The 18,695-nt window shown below is 38.0% G+C and overlaps 2 protein-coding genes across 2 annotated transcripts; both read right to left on the bottom strand.

Moving 5' to 3' along the window:
* Window positions 1-2,369: 2,369 nt before the first annotated feature.
* LOC132148965 (vascular endothelial zinc finger 1-like) lies at window positions 2,370-12,320 on the bottom strand. Its single transcript, XM_059557805.1, has 9 exons — window positions 11,363-12,320; window positions 11,153-11,269; window positions 10,850-11,000; window positions 8,870-9,243; window positions 7,377-7,714; window positions 6,697-6,760; window positions 5,942-6,113; window positions 4,327-4,720; window positions 2,370-3,343 (listed from the first exon to the last, which is right to left on the bottom strand). Exons 2-8 carry the CDS (start codon window positions 11,183-11,185, stop codon window positions 4,401-4,403), a joined length of 1,452 nt encoding a protein of 483 aa, XP_059413788.1. The 5' UTR covers window positions 11,186-11,269; window positions 11,363-12,320; the 3' UTR covers window positions 2,370-3,343; window positions 4,327-4,400.
* A 352-nt stretch (window positions 12,321-12,672) lies between these two features.
* Window positions 12,673-17,990, bottom strand: LOC132148968 (CDP-diacylglycerol--inositol 3-phosphatidyltransferase-like). The gene is made up of 6 exons (XM_059557810.1): window positions 17,865-17,990; window positions 16,393-16,527; window positions 16,153-16,306; window positions 14,097-14,178; window positions 13,876-13,957; window positions 12,673-13,606 (listed from the first exon to the last, which is right to left on the bottom strand). Exons 1-6 carry the CDS (start codon window positions 17,905-17,907, stop codon window positions 13,455-13,457), a joined length of 648 nt encoding a protein of 215 aa, XP_059413793.1. The 5' UTR covers window positions 17,908-17,990; the 3' UTR covers window positions 12,673-13,454.
* Window positions 17,991-18,695: the final 705 nt, after the last annotated feature.

Raw genomic sequence — 18,695 nt, 5'->3', positions numbered from 1 at the left:
ATAGAGAGGTGAAGGGAAGGAAAAGATGTGGTAGAAAGAAGTTTACAAGCAATAGGGATAACGGCACCCTGGAGAGGATTGCGAAACAAAACCCATTCAAAAATGTGGGGGAGATTCACAAAGAGTGGACTGCAGCTGGAGTCAGTGCTTCAAGAACCAATACACACAGACGTATGCAAGACATGGGTTTCAGCTGTCACATTCCTTGTCAAGCCACTCTTGAACAACAGACAGCATCAGAAGTGTCTTGCTTAAAAAAGGACTGGACTGCTGCTGAGTGGTCCAAAGTTATGTTCTCTGATGAAAGTAAATTTAGCATTTCCTTTGGAAATCAGGGTCCCAGAGTCTGGAGGAAGAGAGGAGAGGAACACAATCCACGTTGCTTGAGGTCCAGTGTAAAGTGTCCACAGTCAGTGATGGTTTGGGGTGCCATGTCATCTGCTGGTGTTGGTCCACTGTGTTTTCTGAGGTCCAAAGTCAACACAGCCGTATACCAGGAAGTTTTAGAGCACTTCACGCTTCCTGCTGCTGACCAACTTTATGGAGATGCAGATTTCATTTTCCAACAGGACTTGACCCCTGCACACAGTGCCAAAGCTTCCAGTACCTGGTTTAAGGACCATGGTATCCCTGTTCTTAATTGGCCAGCAAAATCGCCTGACATTAACCCCATAAAAAAATCTATGGGGTATTGGGAAGAGGAAGATGTGATATGCCAGACCCAAGAAGGCAGAAGAGCTGAAGGCCACTATCAGAGCATAACTCATAACACCTGAGCAGTGCCACAGACTGATCGACTCCATGCCACGCCGCATTGCTGCAGTAATTCAGACAAAAGGTGCCCCAACTTAGTATTGAGTGCTAAACATGCTCATACTTTTCATGTTCATACTTTTCAGTTGGCCAAGATTTCTAAAAATCCTTTTTTTTTGTTTTGTTTGGTCTTAAGTAATATTCTAATTTTCTGAGATACTGAATTTGGGATTTTCCTTAGTTGTCAGTTATAATCATCAAAATTAAAAGAAATAAACATTTGAAGTATAATGTGTGTAATGAATGAATATAATATACAAGTTTCAATTTTTGAATGGAATTATTGAAATAAATCAACTTTTTGATGATATTCTAATTATATGACCAGCACCTGTGTGTGTATATATACACACACACAAATGTTTTTTTCTACAATACATTGCATAACAGTTCTATGCAATTCCTTAATATTTATTTAAAAAATCCTAATATGTACATTTACATTCAGCATCTTAGCCAACGCTTTTATCCAAAGCGATTTTACAAATGATAATAGAAGCAATGAAACCAACAAATGAGCAATACTACGTAAGTGCTGTGACAAGTACACATAGTAAGTCTTTTTTTTTTTTTTATAATAAAATGAAAACAAGTAGATAGAATAGAAATAGAATCGAGAATGCAATATATCTTATTTATACCTCCACCAATTAGGTTTTTATAACTTATTTTCATTTTGCACTTTTTATTGTATTTTGTTGTTTTGCACAACAATGCTGCAATTGTGAAAATATTTGTCAAGCCAATAAACCACCGTAAATCTAAAAACTAATGCTATGTATCAGAAATATAATGACCCATGATACTGCTAGTCTGAAAGAAAGGTCAAGACCTCTGAAATGGGACAGGCATTTGATGAGTTTAAAACATGCTGTTAATGTCATATCATTTTTATAACTTTTTATGCAACACATTTAATAGTTAATTACACTTAGATAAAATAAAAAAAGTAAAATATGTAATGTTACACCATTATGTACTACATTCACAGAAAAGCATCATCCCTTTCTTTCAAAAGAATCACTTTTTAATTTCTAACACTATAACAACTGCGTGTATCAAATCAACTGCAGAAAAGCACCAGGTAACTTCACATACACATAATATCCCATCAAAGCAAGTGAGACTGTAGTGGACCCTTTTCCACATTTCTGTGTTTCTCAGCAGCAGAAGTCATCATAGTTGGGCAAACTTCTATAGCGGTGAATGGGGGACTACCACAAAAATATACATTTTGCATTGCTATTTGCTCAGATAGCAAAAGAAAAACACCACTTCAGTGTTTTCATGACTTTCAAAAAAAGGAAAAGAGAGACTGATAACGGCAATCAAAAGAGAGAACGAGGTCACATTTACCCTCCCTCCCATAGACGCTGTATTTGAAACACCCTTGCATTAGCTTTAACTAGTTTTTCTAAATTTGATGCAAAGGTAAAATAATACAAATTATAGTCTTATGTAGATACATTAAAAAAAAAAGAAAATATAAAAGACTTTGGAGGACTTATGCTGATGTCCATTGAAATGCGTCAACACAGTCTTGTGAAAAGGGTCCATTAGTTAAATTCAGTATAATTAGGTGCATGTTCGTAATACAGAGATTATTTAGGATAAGAGCAAAGCGACACCAACACATATTGGTGTTAAACAAGCTTCAACACAAACTGAACTGGAAACATATCACAGATCTTATGCAACATAGTCAACATTATTACATCTGGTTAACATCTTTAGTTAAAAAAGAGAGATCAAGATAAATGAGAAAAATATCAAAGGAGGCATTGAACAGTAGATGCTTTTTTAGTACTTATGTATACTACATACATTACAAATATAAATACTTTGTCCTTGTGACCATGTTTAAACCCTTTTACAATCCTTCGCAGGGATTAATGAGTGGGAATGGCACTATATTTCATCCCTTCAAATGTTCAAGTTCTGTGGGGGTGTCATTTATGTTAAGATCGTTTATGATGGACTGATCTCTTACAACAGAGTTCATTCATTTATAAAACGAAGTCTTCTGGACTTCATGATCATGTAGATATGAGCCTTTATTATAAGAGGAAAGGTTGGGAGCCATAATGTGTCGATTCCTCTCAGTGTTCTACATTCCTCAACACTGGATTCTTTTTTTAAATAATGAACTGGGACAGCATTTAATGACAGCCTACATTTAAAACCAGTGATCTTTCCAATGGGACTCTGTCAGGAAATGCACTGACACTCAAACCAGTCATTCATCAGATCTTCGTGGGCTCTTCTTCTAAACCCTTTCAGTCTGTGTCCATCAGACCAGATCAAAGCGTACGAGGGAAGAGCAATCCAGTGAGGCTTGCTGCTCTGCCTGCACTTACAGTGAGTGAGTGTGAAACAGGGTGATGTTTCTTGAGTTCATTCAAAAGTCACACTTATTTTGAGGAGAGTCGTACAGTTCTTGCTCAGTCCCAGCAAGATTTGAGGTGGATGAGAGGGTGGGATAATGGGTAGGTTTCCATGGTAATCTTTGTGTTGGCATTTCCATGGCAACCTGGAGTGGGAGAAAATGGTTTGGTTTGATTGGTAATGTTATTTTGCATACATACACATTAATAAACAAATTGCATCTAGACGATGGACAATGCTATAACATAAAAAAAAATTATATATATATATATATATATATAATGAAACTTTATGTATTTGCTCTGCAGTGGCTTAACGTGTTTTACATGCGTTTAAACCATGAACACTGTTATCAAGTAGATTAAGAATAGTGAACGCAAAAAGTAAAATACTGGTAAGAAATCAAGAGCATGTTTTTACAGTTTCTCAATGAAAGATACAAAAATATATATTTTTTTAATAATTCTTAATTTTATGAAACTGTAAAATAAAACACAGATTGATCAGTAATATTTACCTATACCACATTTTTCAATATATTTTTTCTTAAAACAATTTGAGGTACTCTACCATTTAAAAATTTGGGGTGAGTAAGTTTTTTTTTCTTTTCTAGAAGGAATGAATACTTGTATTCAGCAAGGATGCATTTAAATAATCAAAAGTGACAGTGAAGACATTAATAATGTTGCAAGAGATTTCTAATCCAAAATAAATGTAGTTCTTTTGAACTTTAGATCATCAAAAATCCTGAAGAAAATTACGTATCTCGGGTTACACAAAATTATTTTCAAACATTGATAATAATAACAAATATCACAAGAATAAATCATTTTATTTTTTATATAAAAAAACTATTTTTAATTGTACTAATATTTCACAATATCAAATTTTTAATGTATTTTTGTTCAAATAAATGCATCCTTAGTTAACATAAGAGACTTCTTTCAAAAACATTCAAAAATCTTACAAACTCAAGTAACTGAAGTAACAGAAGAAATTCACAGACATTAAATTAAGCCAAATTAAAATGGTATTAACATCTCTGTGTCATTCAATTCTATGGCAGCAAAATCATTGTAAATATTTTGTGAGTATCTAATATATATAGTGTCCTGCTTCTTTGCTCACCTGTCCAGGTTAGGCCCATCCCCTCCCACCCATTAACCCCTGCTTCTCCCTCCCTCCTTGTGCTGTGCTGTTGGCTAGCTGTGGCTCTGAGGAGCAATGCTGGAGCAGTCAGTCACCAGCAGCCCAACTGTGACTGGAGGGCTAGAAACAGCAGTGGCTATGCCCACTGTCGCCACTGAACTAGTGCTGATGGGGCAAGGAACGCTGGGGTCCGTCTGGTTGGCGTGCGTGGCCATGTGCCCCTGAAGCTGTGTGGGGGTCTTACAGTGCACCCCACACAGCTGACATAACAGCACCCCACCTGGGCCCGAGCCACGGCCGACCCCGCTCTCCTTCCACTCTTGCCCATGATGCTTCTGAGCATGGACCCGCAGGTATGTCAGTGTGGTGAAACCTACAAGGAAAAATAATGATTTTTATGAAAATTGTAATTGTCCTCTCTTGTCATTTTCTTAAGCCCTATTTGGATGGGACTAGTTTTACAGGGGGTCGTTAGAGAAATATGTGTTTCACAGACGTACTTGGTGATTTTAATCCCGTCCGAATCTGCCACGTCTGTGTTTTTCTCACACAACCTCTGTGATAATTCCAGAGCAAATTACCTACTGTTTTTCAGCAAACTCAGTGATCCTCTGAGAAAAGTAATCCCGTCCGAATGCGAATGTCTGTGATTGCCGGTGATATTTTATTTCACAACGTGTTTCCTTGTGTGTTTTGGCCGACGTGAATTACCGTAGATGCTCTAACCGCGTGCATGTTTGATATATTTGCTTATTTGCTTATTATTCTGAATGAATGCAATGCACGCATACAGAGCGCGTGATCTCTGTGACGCCCAGATGCACAAATCAGACCCTCCCACCTCTGTAATAAACACGGAGATGTTAGTCCCGTCCGAATTGGTACATGAAAATCACAGACATCAGGTGGTAAGAATCGAAACTTAAACGTAGATTAGAAAACTAGTCCCGTCCGAATAGGGCTTTAGTGCTGTAAACTTTACTTCAAGTCCCATGGTAGAGTATTATTTTAACACAAGTCATTTGGGACTACAGTGGTTACACAGTATGTTTTGATGCACTTTAAAGAATCAGCTCATTAGAATCATTTGTTTGTAAACGGAATGTTTATGCTAAAAGCCTTTATTCAGTGATGGTGCTCAGTCTACAGAGCCATGGTTGAAGATATTAAATATTAAATGATTCCTTAACAGAATGTAGAAAAGCCTGAAATAACGCAAAAAAGATGAATAGTCAACATGTCTTTTCTGAGATGTCACTGGCACAATCAGAATAATCCAATTCTCATTTTTCATATTTAGTCATTTTTTAGAGATTACTTTAGAGAGACTCACTAGAATTATCAGTTAGATTCAAATGAATTCTAACAAATTATTTGTTAAATTTGTCAAAGCAGTCATTGAATCTGATATCCGTTTACACTACTGTTCAAAAGCCTCAAACGTTTACGTGTATCTTAAAGCTTAGTTAAACATACACATTTACAATTCATATTCCCAAGTGTTTTAATAAAGACACTTAAAAAAAGGGTATCAGAATTTGAAAGGAATAGCTACACTTTTCAAACCACAAATGAAATCATCAATGATACTCACTGCGGTTGCAGAGGTGACAGACGTGATGCTGTGATTGGTTATGCACCCTCATGTGATCCGTGATGTAAGCAGGAGAGAGAAGTTTGCCACAGATATGGCAGGGAACCTTGTCCTCGTGTCTGATCATATGAGCTCGTAACCGGTCTTTAGTAGCGAACGCGGATTCGCAGGTCTGCACAAACAAACAACACGCTTCATCAAACAGTCTTCATTCTCTCTGGTATTCCAGATCTATCTCGATCTGCCTTCATCACCCCCATCATGACTCATCCTCGTCTCACACACTGCCAGACACATATGGCTGCAGCCCACACACACATACATCAGCATTCATGTGATCAGAAAAGCACACAAAAGAACACGTAATTCACTGTAATGAAGTTTTAGCAAAGAGCCAAAAACACAATGCAGGCTGATTTAAAAGAATATTTAGGACTATATTTTCTAATTATTGAATGTAGTATTATGCTGTTGATTATCACTGAAAAAAGGTTTCTTATGCTTATCAAGATGGCATTGTTTAATCAAAAATCCTGTAAAAATAGTAAGACTGAAATATTATTACTATTTAAAATACATTTAAAAAAATGAAATTTATTCCCGTGATGGTAAAGCTGAATTATCAGCATCATTACCCTAGTCTTCATGTCATGTCAAATCACACAGAGCATGCAGAAAAAACTAACATCGATGATAAACAGTATGAGAAAAAAAACATGGGAGAGGAGACAGAGAGACTAGAAGAGTATGATTACCGGACATTTGAAGGGTCTTTCTGTGGAGTGCACCTGTCTCACATGACTGTTAAGATGGTCCGGCCTGGAGGAGACAGAGAGAGGGCTCAACCAACGAATACAATACATATCACAATAATTAGCAGGGGGCATTGAGCATTTGTGTTTTTGCTGCACACTATCTCTATGTGAACTAGAGGAGAGTCAACGAAGATCTGTCTGTACATACTGTTACTTTTGATCACTTAAATGCATATCAAAATATGCAGCTAATTATTTTGTGTGTTTGGTTTATGTATTACTACCTCAGGGTCTCATGAGCCCAAAAATATTTTTTACTACTAGTTTGACTGGACTGCATATGCATGTAGATGTGTCTAATTATATGACATAGATGGATAAATACAGACAGAAGGTCACTTATTCCTCATCTAACACATTTTCAGTCTCAAATTAGTAATTAGGGCATCTCTCCATAGTTTTTTTAGTAAAATGACAACATTCAGTCCTCCAGCACTGTCAGAACTACAGTATAATGCTCACGGTTGAAACCTGCTGTTAACTGGCCTGATAAACAAGTTTGTTCTGGTTTATACCAAGCGTGCATGTTTATAGAAATCATTAAAAATCTCACAGATAAAGTGTGTTTATGCAACTAGTTTTTTTTACTGTGTACAGGTGTGTAAGGGTCTATCTCTTACCGTGAGAAGCCCTTGGCGCAGTGCGGACACACATATGGCTTCTCCACTCCTCCCTGGTGTGACCGAACATGATAACTCATGCGGTCCTTTCTCTTAAACCGCTGCTGGCAGATTGGACAGGAGTACGGCTTCTCATCCGAATGGGACAACCGATGCCGGTTAAGATGGTACACGTCCCTGAACGCCTTCCCGCATGCCTCACATGCATGGTTCTTCCTGACTGGATTGGGGTTAGGGTTGGGAGTTGGATTGATGGGTAATGGGTTTGTTATTGGGATAGATATTTGGATCGGGGTGGGATTACTTAGGTTATCATTGATGTTGATATTTGGTGCAGCCTGAAAAACAGTACAACAGAATTTTAGATTTTATGAACCACAAATACAGCAAATCTTTCTGTGTCTTCTGGGTAAAACATGTTCATTGTTTGCGGACCTACTAACCAACTGATTGTAAGTGTTCAACAAATGAGGTTGAAGCAGGTATGAGACCATGTTACACAACCTGATTTTTGTAGAGGCTTGGGATTTGGATGGTTTGAAACCAGCTCCAACTACTTTAGTTTATTATGGGAGAGCAGACATGTGGTGAAATAATCAGGAAATTATGATAAATTACACTTTCCATAAATACCGTACAATCTTGTGTCCCATTACCGTTTTAAAATCACTGAGAATCTCACGTCACAAATCATTTAACCATAGAGGCTTGTTTACACAGTTTTTAAGATCTGAACAGATTATAAAACAATAGGCAATAGCTACGGATCTCACCCTACCAGACATTCAAGTCATTGCACACACCAACTCAGAGAAACAAGCACCTCGTTGCTAGGAGATTACATTACAAATTGAAACAATGTGCTCTAAAAATGGCTCAAAAAAACAAACATGTTTCATATTCTCTACCTGAATGGAATCAAAGTCTGAAGATTAAAAATTGTAGTGTGCCCATCATTTACTATACGACTTTGTGAAAATACTCAACTCCTACTGCCCAAATTCTGCAGACCGGCTCTGAATTATGCCAATTAGTGCTGACTGCTTCAGACTGTAAATCTGGGCAAAAGTCATATTGTGTATTGCAGCCTTGAGCTACTGTATGAAAAAATTACCACACAGTATTTTTATGAAATATCAATAATGATCACAAATCCACAAATGTTTCTCTAGCTTTATTTAAATGTGGAAGCCTTTTAACCAATCTGGCAGTGTTTTATTATTATTATTTTATAATCATTTAAAAAATATATATATACAAAATAAAATAATCTATATATGTTTTCCTATGATGGAGATCATAGGATTTTGTTTGTTTAATTTAAAGCCCTATATTGAACCCTCTTTATGAAAAGTGCCTCAAAGGTAGTTTCAAATTACGTTAAGAGAGTAAATGTGAGATAAAAGCCATTAGTAGAAGCAAGTCAAAGCAAGAACAAGGGAACCGCAGCAAAGGTATGCAAAGTATAAACTGAAGACACAAACCAAGCCGACCTGAACCATTGTCCCAGTAACCACCACTGCAGTTGGGAGGGGCTGGTTCACTGTCATGGCGACTGCTGCCGGGGAGATAGAGACAGCCACCGTCTCTAGCTGCTGATTGCTGATTGGGGCAGGCTGGGCCATGGGGTCGACTGCTGTGGGTATAGAGGCAGGTATAGACAGCTGGAGGAGAGAAAGAGGGATGCTCTGCCTCTCCACTCCTTCTTCAGCCTTCACTCCGTCTATTTTCTCTCTAGCGGCTCTGTCCTTCATCTTCACTCCAGTGTGGACAGACTGGTGACGGCGTAGGTTATAATTGTTCTTAAACTGCTTGTTACATATGGAGCAGATGTGTGCAGGTCGTGCTGGTCGAGTGACTGGCTTCACTGGGACAGAGAAACAGAGAGAAATGGTTAAAGGACAATCTAAGTGTTCATATACAGGCATACGCTTTTTGACACAAACAAACACCTAGACTTAAGAAACACACTATGCTGTATTTAGCACTTACTATACTAATTATATTATTAAAAAATAAAAATAAAATAATAATAATATCTAACTAGCTTTCTTATCTTTTTGTATTCTATACGTGTACTGTGTTAAGCTGACTGAGACTTGTTATAGCACTTATGTATTATTGCTCTTTTGTTGTTTTTGATTGCTTCCACTGTCCTCATTCGTAAGTCGCTTTGGATAAAAGTGTCTGCTAAATGACTAAATGTAAATGTATTCAAATAATTCTAGAAAGTTTCGACCTAAATGCTTGAAAGCAGTAATTATGATGAGATGTGTAATCACGTGGGAAATGTCATGTTTCGGTCTCTTTTTTCCACTTACTGGCAAAAACAGGAAACTTTTAAGCACTATTCTATCATACCATAATGTGTAAAAAATGCACATTACCTATGAAATTGATGCTTTTGCAGTTTTTTTTCCCCAAATCATTTTCTTACCATTAGAGAACATTCTAGCATGTTTTATTGCTATTCTTGGACTACATGAAATGCACAAAAGTCCAATCTGCATTGGTTCCTAAAGTATTTGTACCTCAGGCATTTGAATTAGATTCTTCAGTATAGAGCTCTAAACAGCTCCAACATGAATCACATCATAAAAGCCTTTGATCTGAAGTACAAAGGTTTTGAAAAGTTAGAGGAAAAAATAGGATGGTATTAGACTGTGTATGTCTGTGATGAACTACTCAAACTACTCATCCCAAGCAGCACCTCATTTTAAATTGAAATATATACTATTTATAAATATTCAAATATACTGTATAAATATTCAGCAGCTTGAGAGTGCAGGAGTGTTGTAATATTAAGCAATATTTTTAATTATATATATATATATATATATATATATTATAAAAATTTGTTTTTCATGTCTATTTAGTTTAGTAATTTTAGCATGTCAACTTAAACTTATTTTAGTTAGCTGCCAAGGCAACTTTTCCCATTTTTTTCAAAGGTTTTTATTTTAAAGATTTCCATCCAATTTTAAAATTTACTTGTTTCAGCTTTATTTTGATTATCAGCTTTTAATAGTTTAAGTTAACAATAACAACACTGGTTCATTAACCAGCACTCTGTTTCCATTATAACAGAAACCTCTCTGAATGGTGACTCTCTCTTCAGGTATTGTGGGTAGTGTTATTTTTCTGACAATTAGGTAAGATCACTAAAATACATTAGTGTATAGAGAAATTTAATCACATTTTTACTTCTAGAACCTTTAACTGACAACTGACACCGTGATCCTGACCATGTGCTTATCTTGTAAATATGATCTTTCCAACATGATTTGAGGGCAACAACTGAAGGGAGAAAACATGCAGGTTTCCCAAATGATATTCCAACTTTATGCAAATAACTGGCTCATTAACATCTTCACTTATTTACATCGCTCTCCAGCCACCAATGCCACAACTTACAAACAGCCTAACCTCGGTTCTCTCTCCCTTCCCACCCTCCTGTTTTGCCCCTCCCTCACCCGGCACGGGCTCCTCGCTCAGCGCCGCGGTGTCCACCGTGGATGGGGGCGGGGCTATGTGCTCAGGGGGCGGGTCCTGAGCGGAATCCGTGAGATCCGGTAGAAGATCTGATTGGAGGGTCCCGTCAGTTTGGGACTGTGAAGGCGGAGTCTGTCGTGAGAAGGGGACAAATCACAGATTTTAAACATTCTTTATGAAAGTACACCGGTGCCATTATGGACAAATGCTATCGATTATGACTTTTAAGTTAAATCAAATAACAAAAGAGCTATCAGCATTAGCACGCATAAGCATTGTCTTACCTGAAAGAGGAAACTGCTCCAAGCTGCATCCATCGTGAAGACTGTGCAGACACCGTTTGATATAAACTATTCTGAAGAACGTCTCCTTCCACTGTACTATCAAATGTGTTTATTAAACTGTAAATCCACCAAATATAAAATGACATTAGTGAAATGTAAAAAGTGAAAGAATGCATATTACACTGACATTGATAAATATATATATTTTACCTTGTTTCTAAAGAGTAAAAAATAAGAAATGAGAGTTGTCAGTTACAGTATGTTATTAACGCAGCAGTGTCACATAACAGTGGCCTATAATGCTTAAAATCTTAAGCTAAAATTAATTTCTGCATGTAATGCTTTCTTATTAGTTAGACCGCTGTGTGATAATTCATGCAAAAATCATCGAATTAAAATATCAGTTTAATGTTTCATTTGCTCTCGGCGGTTGCATGGCGTGGTTAAAAATAAAAAGGCCACCAATTTTATTATAAGATTCTTCATCCAGGCCCCGAGCGGCATTTGCGCGAGCCTCGGCGTTGCGTTAAATCTCATTCGCGTGTGGCGAGCGCTTCACCGGTCGTCGTCCACGGCTCCGCCTCGGCATTTCAATCGAGAGGATGACATTTTTTTCCTTTTTTTCCTGCAATACTCTCACCCTCCCACCCTCGCTCTTTCTTCCTTTTCTTTTTTTATCCCGTCTTCTCTGCCCCGCTATCTCTCCCCCACCGCCGTGTCCCCCTTGTTTTAAAGGGATAGTATATTTTGAGTGAACACCCCCTCTGTGTCTTCGTCCCCTCCTCCACGCGATGTTCTCGTGCGCGGTGTCGTCCTCTCACGCCCCTCCGGCGCTTGAGTTCGGCCGACGAAAATTACACTATAAACGCCGAGATCAGTTAAAAGAAACCATTCGCGCGTTCTTCTATAAAAAACAGCTCTATAGCACAGAGATTATCGGCGGTAGACAACTGGGTGTTGGTATGGGGGAAAAAATGTCGCAGGTCCTTAAAGGTAAAGACGCACGCAGACGCAGCTGCGGTAAATAATAAGCGGCTCCAGATCACTGCCGATAATAATTGTACGCATCCAATGGGATTAAACACATATATCGGACTCACGCCCAACTAACACTTTTATGAGCTCCCAGACAGTACGCTCCTTTTTGATCCTCGCAAACCGTTCTCAGATCAGAACAGAACTCTCATGGCATTTCTAAAGGAAATAGAACGTTTGTTTCAGGCTGCGCGTGATGGTTCTGAGAACGTTGCTTTAACGTTCACTTAACTTCTCTACAGCATTACACAAGCAGCTCAAGACCTTCCGTCGTTTTCATTAATTAGGTATTAAAATGAACCAAAAACATTATCACACATAATATGAGCATTAAATTAAATGTTCTTGAAAGAAATATGAATTGCTTCCCAACGTGAGAACCAATACACAAACAGTAAGAGAACATCTTGTGTTTGCTGGGCTGATGGAAAATCATCAGTAACAGCTGCAGAGCTGTTGAAATTCGATAAACAAACAGCTGCATCTTGTTGTCAGGATATCTTTATTGGCAGATCATCAGTTACAGTACAAAATGACTTTTCTCATTTAAAACTCTCATATATTTCTGATCATTTATAACAACAGCTGTGAAACTTTAGACAGCAAACAATATGTCTACCACAACCCAAAAATACATTCAGAAGGCTATGGACGAAAATGATGCCAGAACCACTTGATTAATATGACAATGGCTTCACACGCTTCAAACTACTATTCAAACAAATAAACGTTCTCTGATACACCTGCAACAAAAACAACAGTGTAATAAAACAGTAGGTTAACAAATAATTAAATACCACAACTAATCGTGAAACAATGGCCAAATACAGTAATACTCAAGTGGCTTTCAGCGTGGAATGTGTCCGTGTGTGTGGAAATGTTGGTTTTAAATAGCAGAGGTATTCTAAATTCCTTTAAAATGACACATGATTATTCCATTAACGAATAAATTAACCCTCAAAAATAAAAATGTATATGACGACACCCCAAGATGACATAAACATGGTACACTCATAGTGCAACTAGTCCCAACAGAAGCAGTGAAAAGCACAACTACAGGAATCTGGATAAATATGGATTATAGCATTGATAATCTATATTCAAATAAAAATAAATGCTCACTGAGGCTTTGTGTGCTCCAGTAATTGATTGCCATTATCTCATCCTCATTTATTCTGGCCAGTGATCTCATCACTCTTTTTTTTCTGCTCATTTCTTTTGCACGATCTTTGTCCCATCTTTCTTTGTTTCTGCGTACTCTCATGTCTCATTGTGCTTTGCTCCGCTCTCTCTCTCTCTCACGGTCAGCCACATCGATAGCAGCCATGTTACGGGAGGCGGTGATGAGGTGGAGGAGACTAATGCCAGACTTCAGCACACAGACCACGCTGCAAACTCCAAGCAGCCACTGCAGCCACACTGGGTAGAAAATAAATGCAACCAATATTTAAACAAAATATAATTTGTATTATACCATTGCTATAGTGCATCCTTATGAATTCAGTACTACTTTAATTAATAAAACAGGCCTAAAGAAAGATAGAAACACTCATGCAACAGCACTAACTAGTTGCCGAGGTAATATAACACAAAGGATAGTGTTAGAAATATAAAATAAGTCACAGCATCACAGTCTGTGAAAATGGTCCATTATAAAGACAGTGAGAAAACAGCAAGCTGATACTCACCCTGGGGTTCCTCGATGTAGTACATTACATACAGCAGACAGAAGAACAGCTCGTTCCCCATACACATGAAAAACAACACCGGCTGTGGGAAAACACTGATGTCAGAACAGCCAGTACATGTAACATTCTCTATTAGATATGCATGCTTTAAGAACAACTAAGTAAGCTTTTGATGGGCGTTCCTGACTGTGTGAATGAATGTGCATGAGTGAGTGTGTTACCCTAGATGTGTAGTACAGCAGTAAGATGGGGTTGCCAGAGAGGTCAATGGTCTTGTGACTGGTGGCTCCCTTCATCATGGAACTAAAAGAAATGGGGAAGAAAGGAACAACTCATTATTAACAATGATTTATGTAAAACATGCAGGTAACACAGACACTTAAAATTAGTACAGTAATTAAACAATAAAATCTCCTGTGGAGATCCATGAGTGTACTCCAGGGAGTCCATGGAGAAGACAGAATTTATTGACATTTATGATTTTTTTTTTATGAATATACACTAATATTCTGACATGTGTCAGATCAGCGGTTCTCAATTCTAGTCCTCGCGCCCCCCAGCTCTGGATATTTTGCATGTCTCTCTTTGTTAATGCACCGATTCAAATAATCAGCTCATTAGAAGTGAGCTCTGTGTGTGAAATGTGTTCTGATTGACATGGTCCCTACACAGTGTTCATTGCTCCCTACTCTCTGAGAAGGGAAATCTGTTGAAGTTTACTTCACTTCAGAACATTAATTCACGGATTTGCACTGTGCAACGTCTTCACAGACAGACAAGTGTGGCATCATATACCTCTGTAAATAAATACAATTTAAATTCATGTCTCCACACTTCAATGAACTTTGAATAGAACATATAAATTCGCTTTGAACTGGAATTATGGTAATATCCTGTGATGTCCACTTTGCAGGGCACTTACATTTGAATAGAACAAACATCTGAAGCAATTAGAGAGATATACAAAATGTGCAGAGCAGGGGGTGCGAGGACTGGAATTGAGAACCACTGTACTAGATAATAGTGTTAGTTACTGATTTTAGTGTGTTACAAGGAAAATCTAACTAGCTGAGAGACTGTGGGTTAAAATAAATAAAAAGTGTTTTTTAAAGCCACAATGAAATGGAAATAGCAACAAATAATTTCTTCTGTATTGTGAAATGTATTATTGAAAAAGAACAAAATATAGGATAGGGACTTGGTTCTATCAATTGACTGTTAATTGGATGGAGGCAGAACTGAATACAAGCTTGTAGATGACTGCAATAGAGGAGCACAAACTGCAATTGATTGTCGACATATAGTAGATGTATATTAGAAATGCGGGAGCATTTCAGTTTGCAGTTTCACTGGAATGAAAAACTGACTACAAATTAGACAAGTGGAGCGTGCATCTGAGAGCTGTGTGTGGGGGTGGCAGTAGTGTACCAGGTTGCAGAAGAGGATCGTGCCAGTCTAGGCAAAATGACTACGGTGCATATGCCAGGATCTGCCACTGATGGATGATCCTTACCAATTTGGGGTGAGATAATCTGTAGACATTAAGAGAGATTTCTAGAGAACCAAATGCTCCCAAGTATGGTCTTAAATCAACTATGGCTTTATGCATGCATACTTCAGATGTGTCTTACAGAGTGCTGCAGGGATGACATTTTTGTAGGCCAACCTTGAATCTTTTGGATTATTGCAGAAAAGCAACAAAAGTTTATGATCCTTAATTTTTTTTTCATAATAAAATCACCAACAACCTCTCTAGTCCCATTAAGCCAACTGTTAGCAATAGCAAACGCCTTTTTCAAGACACACAAATGCTTTAAAAAATATATTTAATGTCATAGAATAAAACGTAAAAATATCTTGAGCTTGTGTTAACCTCAGACCTTCGCTGCATTTGAAACGGCATATTTCCCTGCTATATAGTAGGCTAAAAAAGGAAGGGATCATAATAATGTAAGAATTCACAGTTTTCATTAAAAAGTAGGCAAAAAGTTCCCAGATGACATCTGATGGACACTTTACTATCCCACTTGTGAATGGCAATGAATTGACACAAGTGAAGCTAGTAGGTCAATAACAATAATACGACAATAACAAAATGATGAATGTAGTACATCCAGACTACATTCATACTATAAAGAACATACTTTTTTAAAAGCAGATCTTATTTCAAGCATTTAACCAAAAACTCATTCACACTGAAAACACATTGACTTGGGGACGATGGGTTTTAGGACTCATTCCTCATCATTCTATTGGATAACAGATGTTTGGACACACCTGTGCAGGTGCAGCCAGTGGCTGGCCATGTCCAGACACATGCTGAGCTGAAACAAGAAAGTGTAGGACGGGTACAGCAGTGCCAGGTTCACCAACAAACACATGGTGGCACAACGGTCTGTCAACATGTCCAGCATGGCACCAAACTTTGTACCTAAGAAAGAAGCAGCGATGAGCATAAACAGAGAAAAAAAGCACAGAAAGAGGAATAATGTACAGCACAAAGCTGAAGATCACTACCTTGATTAAGAGCGCGAGCTGCGTGTCCATCGAAGGCATCCAACAGGGCACTCAGTAGGTAACAAAATACTGCGGGGCCCGGGCAGCAGGGCATTAGGTAGAAGGATATCAGGGCCAGTACAATACGGGCATATCCTATTGAAAGCGGGGAAAAGATTATGAGTGTACATGTACAGAGAGCCGCACATAACATGCAAATAAAAATATATTTATCGTGGCCACGAATTAGGAATTTGTTCCCACATTTTTTTTAATTTGTTCCTTCATTTTAATGAATCATAGCCACATTGTACTAATTGGTAATACAAAGTTTTTATTAAATAAAAAGTAGGCAATTATTTAGTACAAAGTGGCCCCCGATTTACTCAAATGAAGGGAATTAATTAAGAATAGACCGTAAAAGAAAAAGGAATTAAGTGGGAACAAATTCTTTATTTGTAGCCATGATATAAATAAAACCAGGGAACTAATAAAAAAGGGAACATATTAATGCAACGTGGCCACGATTTACTAAAAAGAGGGAACAAAATAATAAGTTGTGGTAACAATTGAACCAAAACGAGGAAATTAATTCATAAAATACGGGAACTGTCAAATACGGGAATTGTCAATTCGATTGTTTGTTTCAATTTTGAGATGTGGGTGTTGCACTCAAACGTTTGAGTTTTTCAATAAACATTACTAGGTCATAAAATATTAACAATTAACATATGCAGGAATAAACTGTTCAGAATAAGATCCATAATATAGATTTAGACAATAAATGGGGTGAATTTTAATTTCTACAGACTTTAATCCTTGAAGGCATTCGTGTATGAAAGCGCTGTACTGAATAATGCTGCGTTCCAGTCAGGTTTTTGAGCCCGTAAGTCACGATTTCAAACCACGACTCACGACTTTATAGCGTTCGAGGCAAGTCACGCCAAACTTCCTGAGCGCAAGCAATTGTAGCTAGATTATTAATTTTATTGCAATGTTATATTGTCCTAAAATCGTTTTTTTAACGTGCACCACTTGCGTAAACTGCATCCATAGGCAAAATTATCCGTGGAGGCTGCCATTGTTGTTTCGCAGGCTATGTGACGTCAGAGTTCGTAACTCGGAGTACATCTATCTAGTACGAGTTCACGGGTGGGAAGTCACGGGTTTGACCGCTGTTCCAGTGCAGTTTCACGGGTAGAAGGTTGGAAAAACACGGGTTACGGGTTGCCTGGAACGCGGCATAAGCTTCACTCTTGTACTAACGTTACAGTGACCGCCTACAAGCATGTCAACATCCGCAAGGAAGTTTTTTTATTTAAAAAGCCACTCTCAAATACAATAATCATGAAAACACTGTACAATAGAATACTTACACAGAAACCTTTGTGATTTTTAAATACACATTTCAAAAGAAATAACCACTATTTGACAGAAAGCCGCGGTTAAATGTGCGCAGAACTAGTTAGTTAACGCGCTCGATTGACACTCACCGATCAAATTCGGCACGAACAGAAATATATTTTCCTCGACCATGGTGGCGAGCGTTTCTATTTGGTCGGAACTGCCTAAAATCTATGTTTATGTTTCTATTTCCCTCTCCAGACCCCTCCGACTGCTGGAGGACTGTAGCGGAGTGTGACGTGTGACATCATGTTTCCCGTACGCGCGCACGCAGTCAAGAGAAATCCTCCCCTTTAATACGGTCACGCGCTCTGTGTCACATCACGTAACAGTACAGTCAGTGACAGAGTGGGGTGAAGGAGGTGTTTAAAACTCTTCTCAACCCAGCCATTATCACAGATGCATCCCAATAAATTAGAAGGTCGTGGAAAAGTTCATTTATTTCTGTAATTCTGTAATTAAGTCTTTGGTTCTTTTAATTGTGATGATTTTGGCTCACATTTAACAAAAACCCACCAATTCACTCTCAACAAATCTCAACAAATTATAATACTTCACAAGACGAATAAAAAAATGTTTTTAGTGAACTGGCCTTCTGGAAAGTATGTTCATTTACTACATGTACTCAATACTTGGTAGGGGCTCCTTTTGCTTTAATTACTGCCTCAGTTCAGCGTGGCATGGAGGTGATCAGTTTGTGGCACTGCTGAGGTGGTCTGGAAGCCCAGGTTTCTTTGACAGTGGTCTTCAGCTCATCTGCATTTTTTGGTCTCTTTTTTTCTCATTTTACTCTTGACAATAGCCCATATATTCTCTCTGGGGTTCAGGTCTGGTGAGTTTGCTGGCCAGTCAAGCACACCAACACCATGGTCATTTAACCAACTTTTGGTGCTTTTGGCAGTGTGGGCGGGTGCCAAATC

This window comes from Carassius carassius, chromosome 9 (assembly GCF_963082965.1).
Source record: "Carassius carassius chromosome 9, fCarCar2.1, whole genome shotgun sequence".
Classification (NCBI taxonomy): Eukaryota; Metazoa; Chordata; class Actinopteri; order Cypriniformes; family Cyprinidae; genus Carassius; species Carassius carassius.
This window is presented reverse-complemented; position numbering and strand designations above follow the sequence as displayed.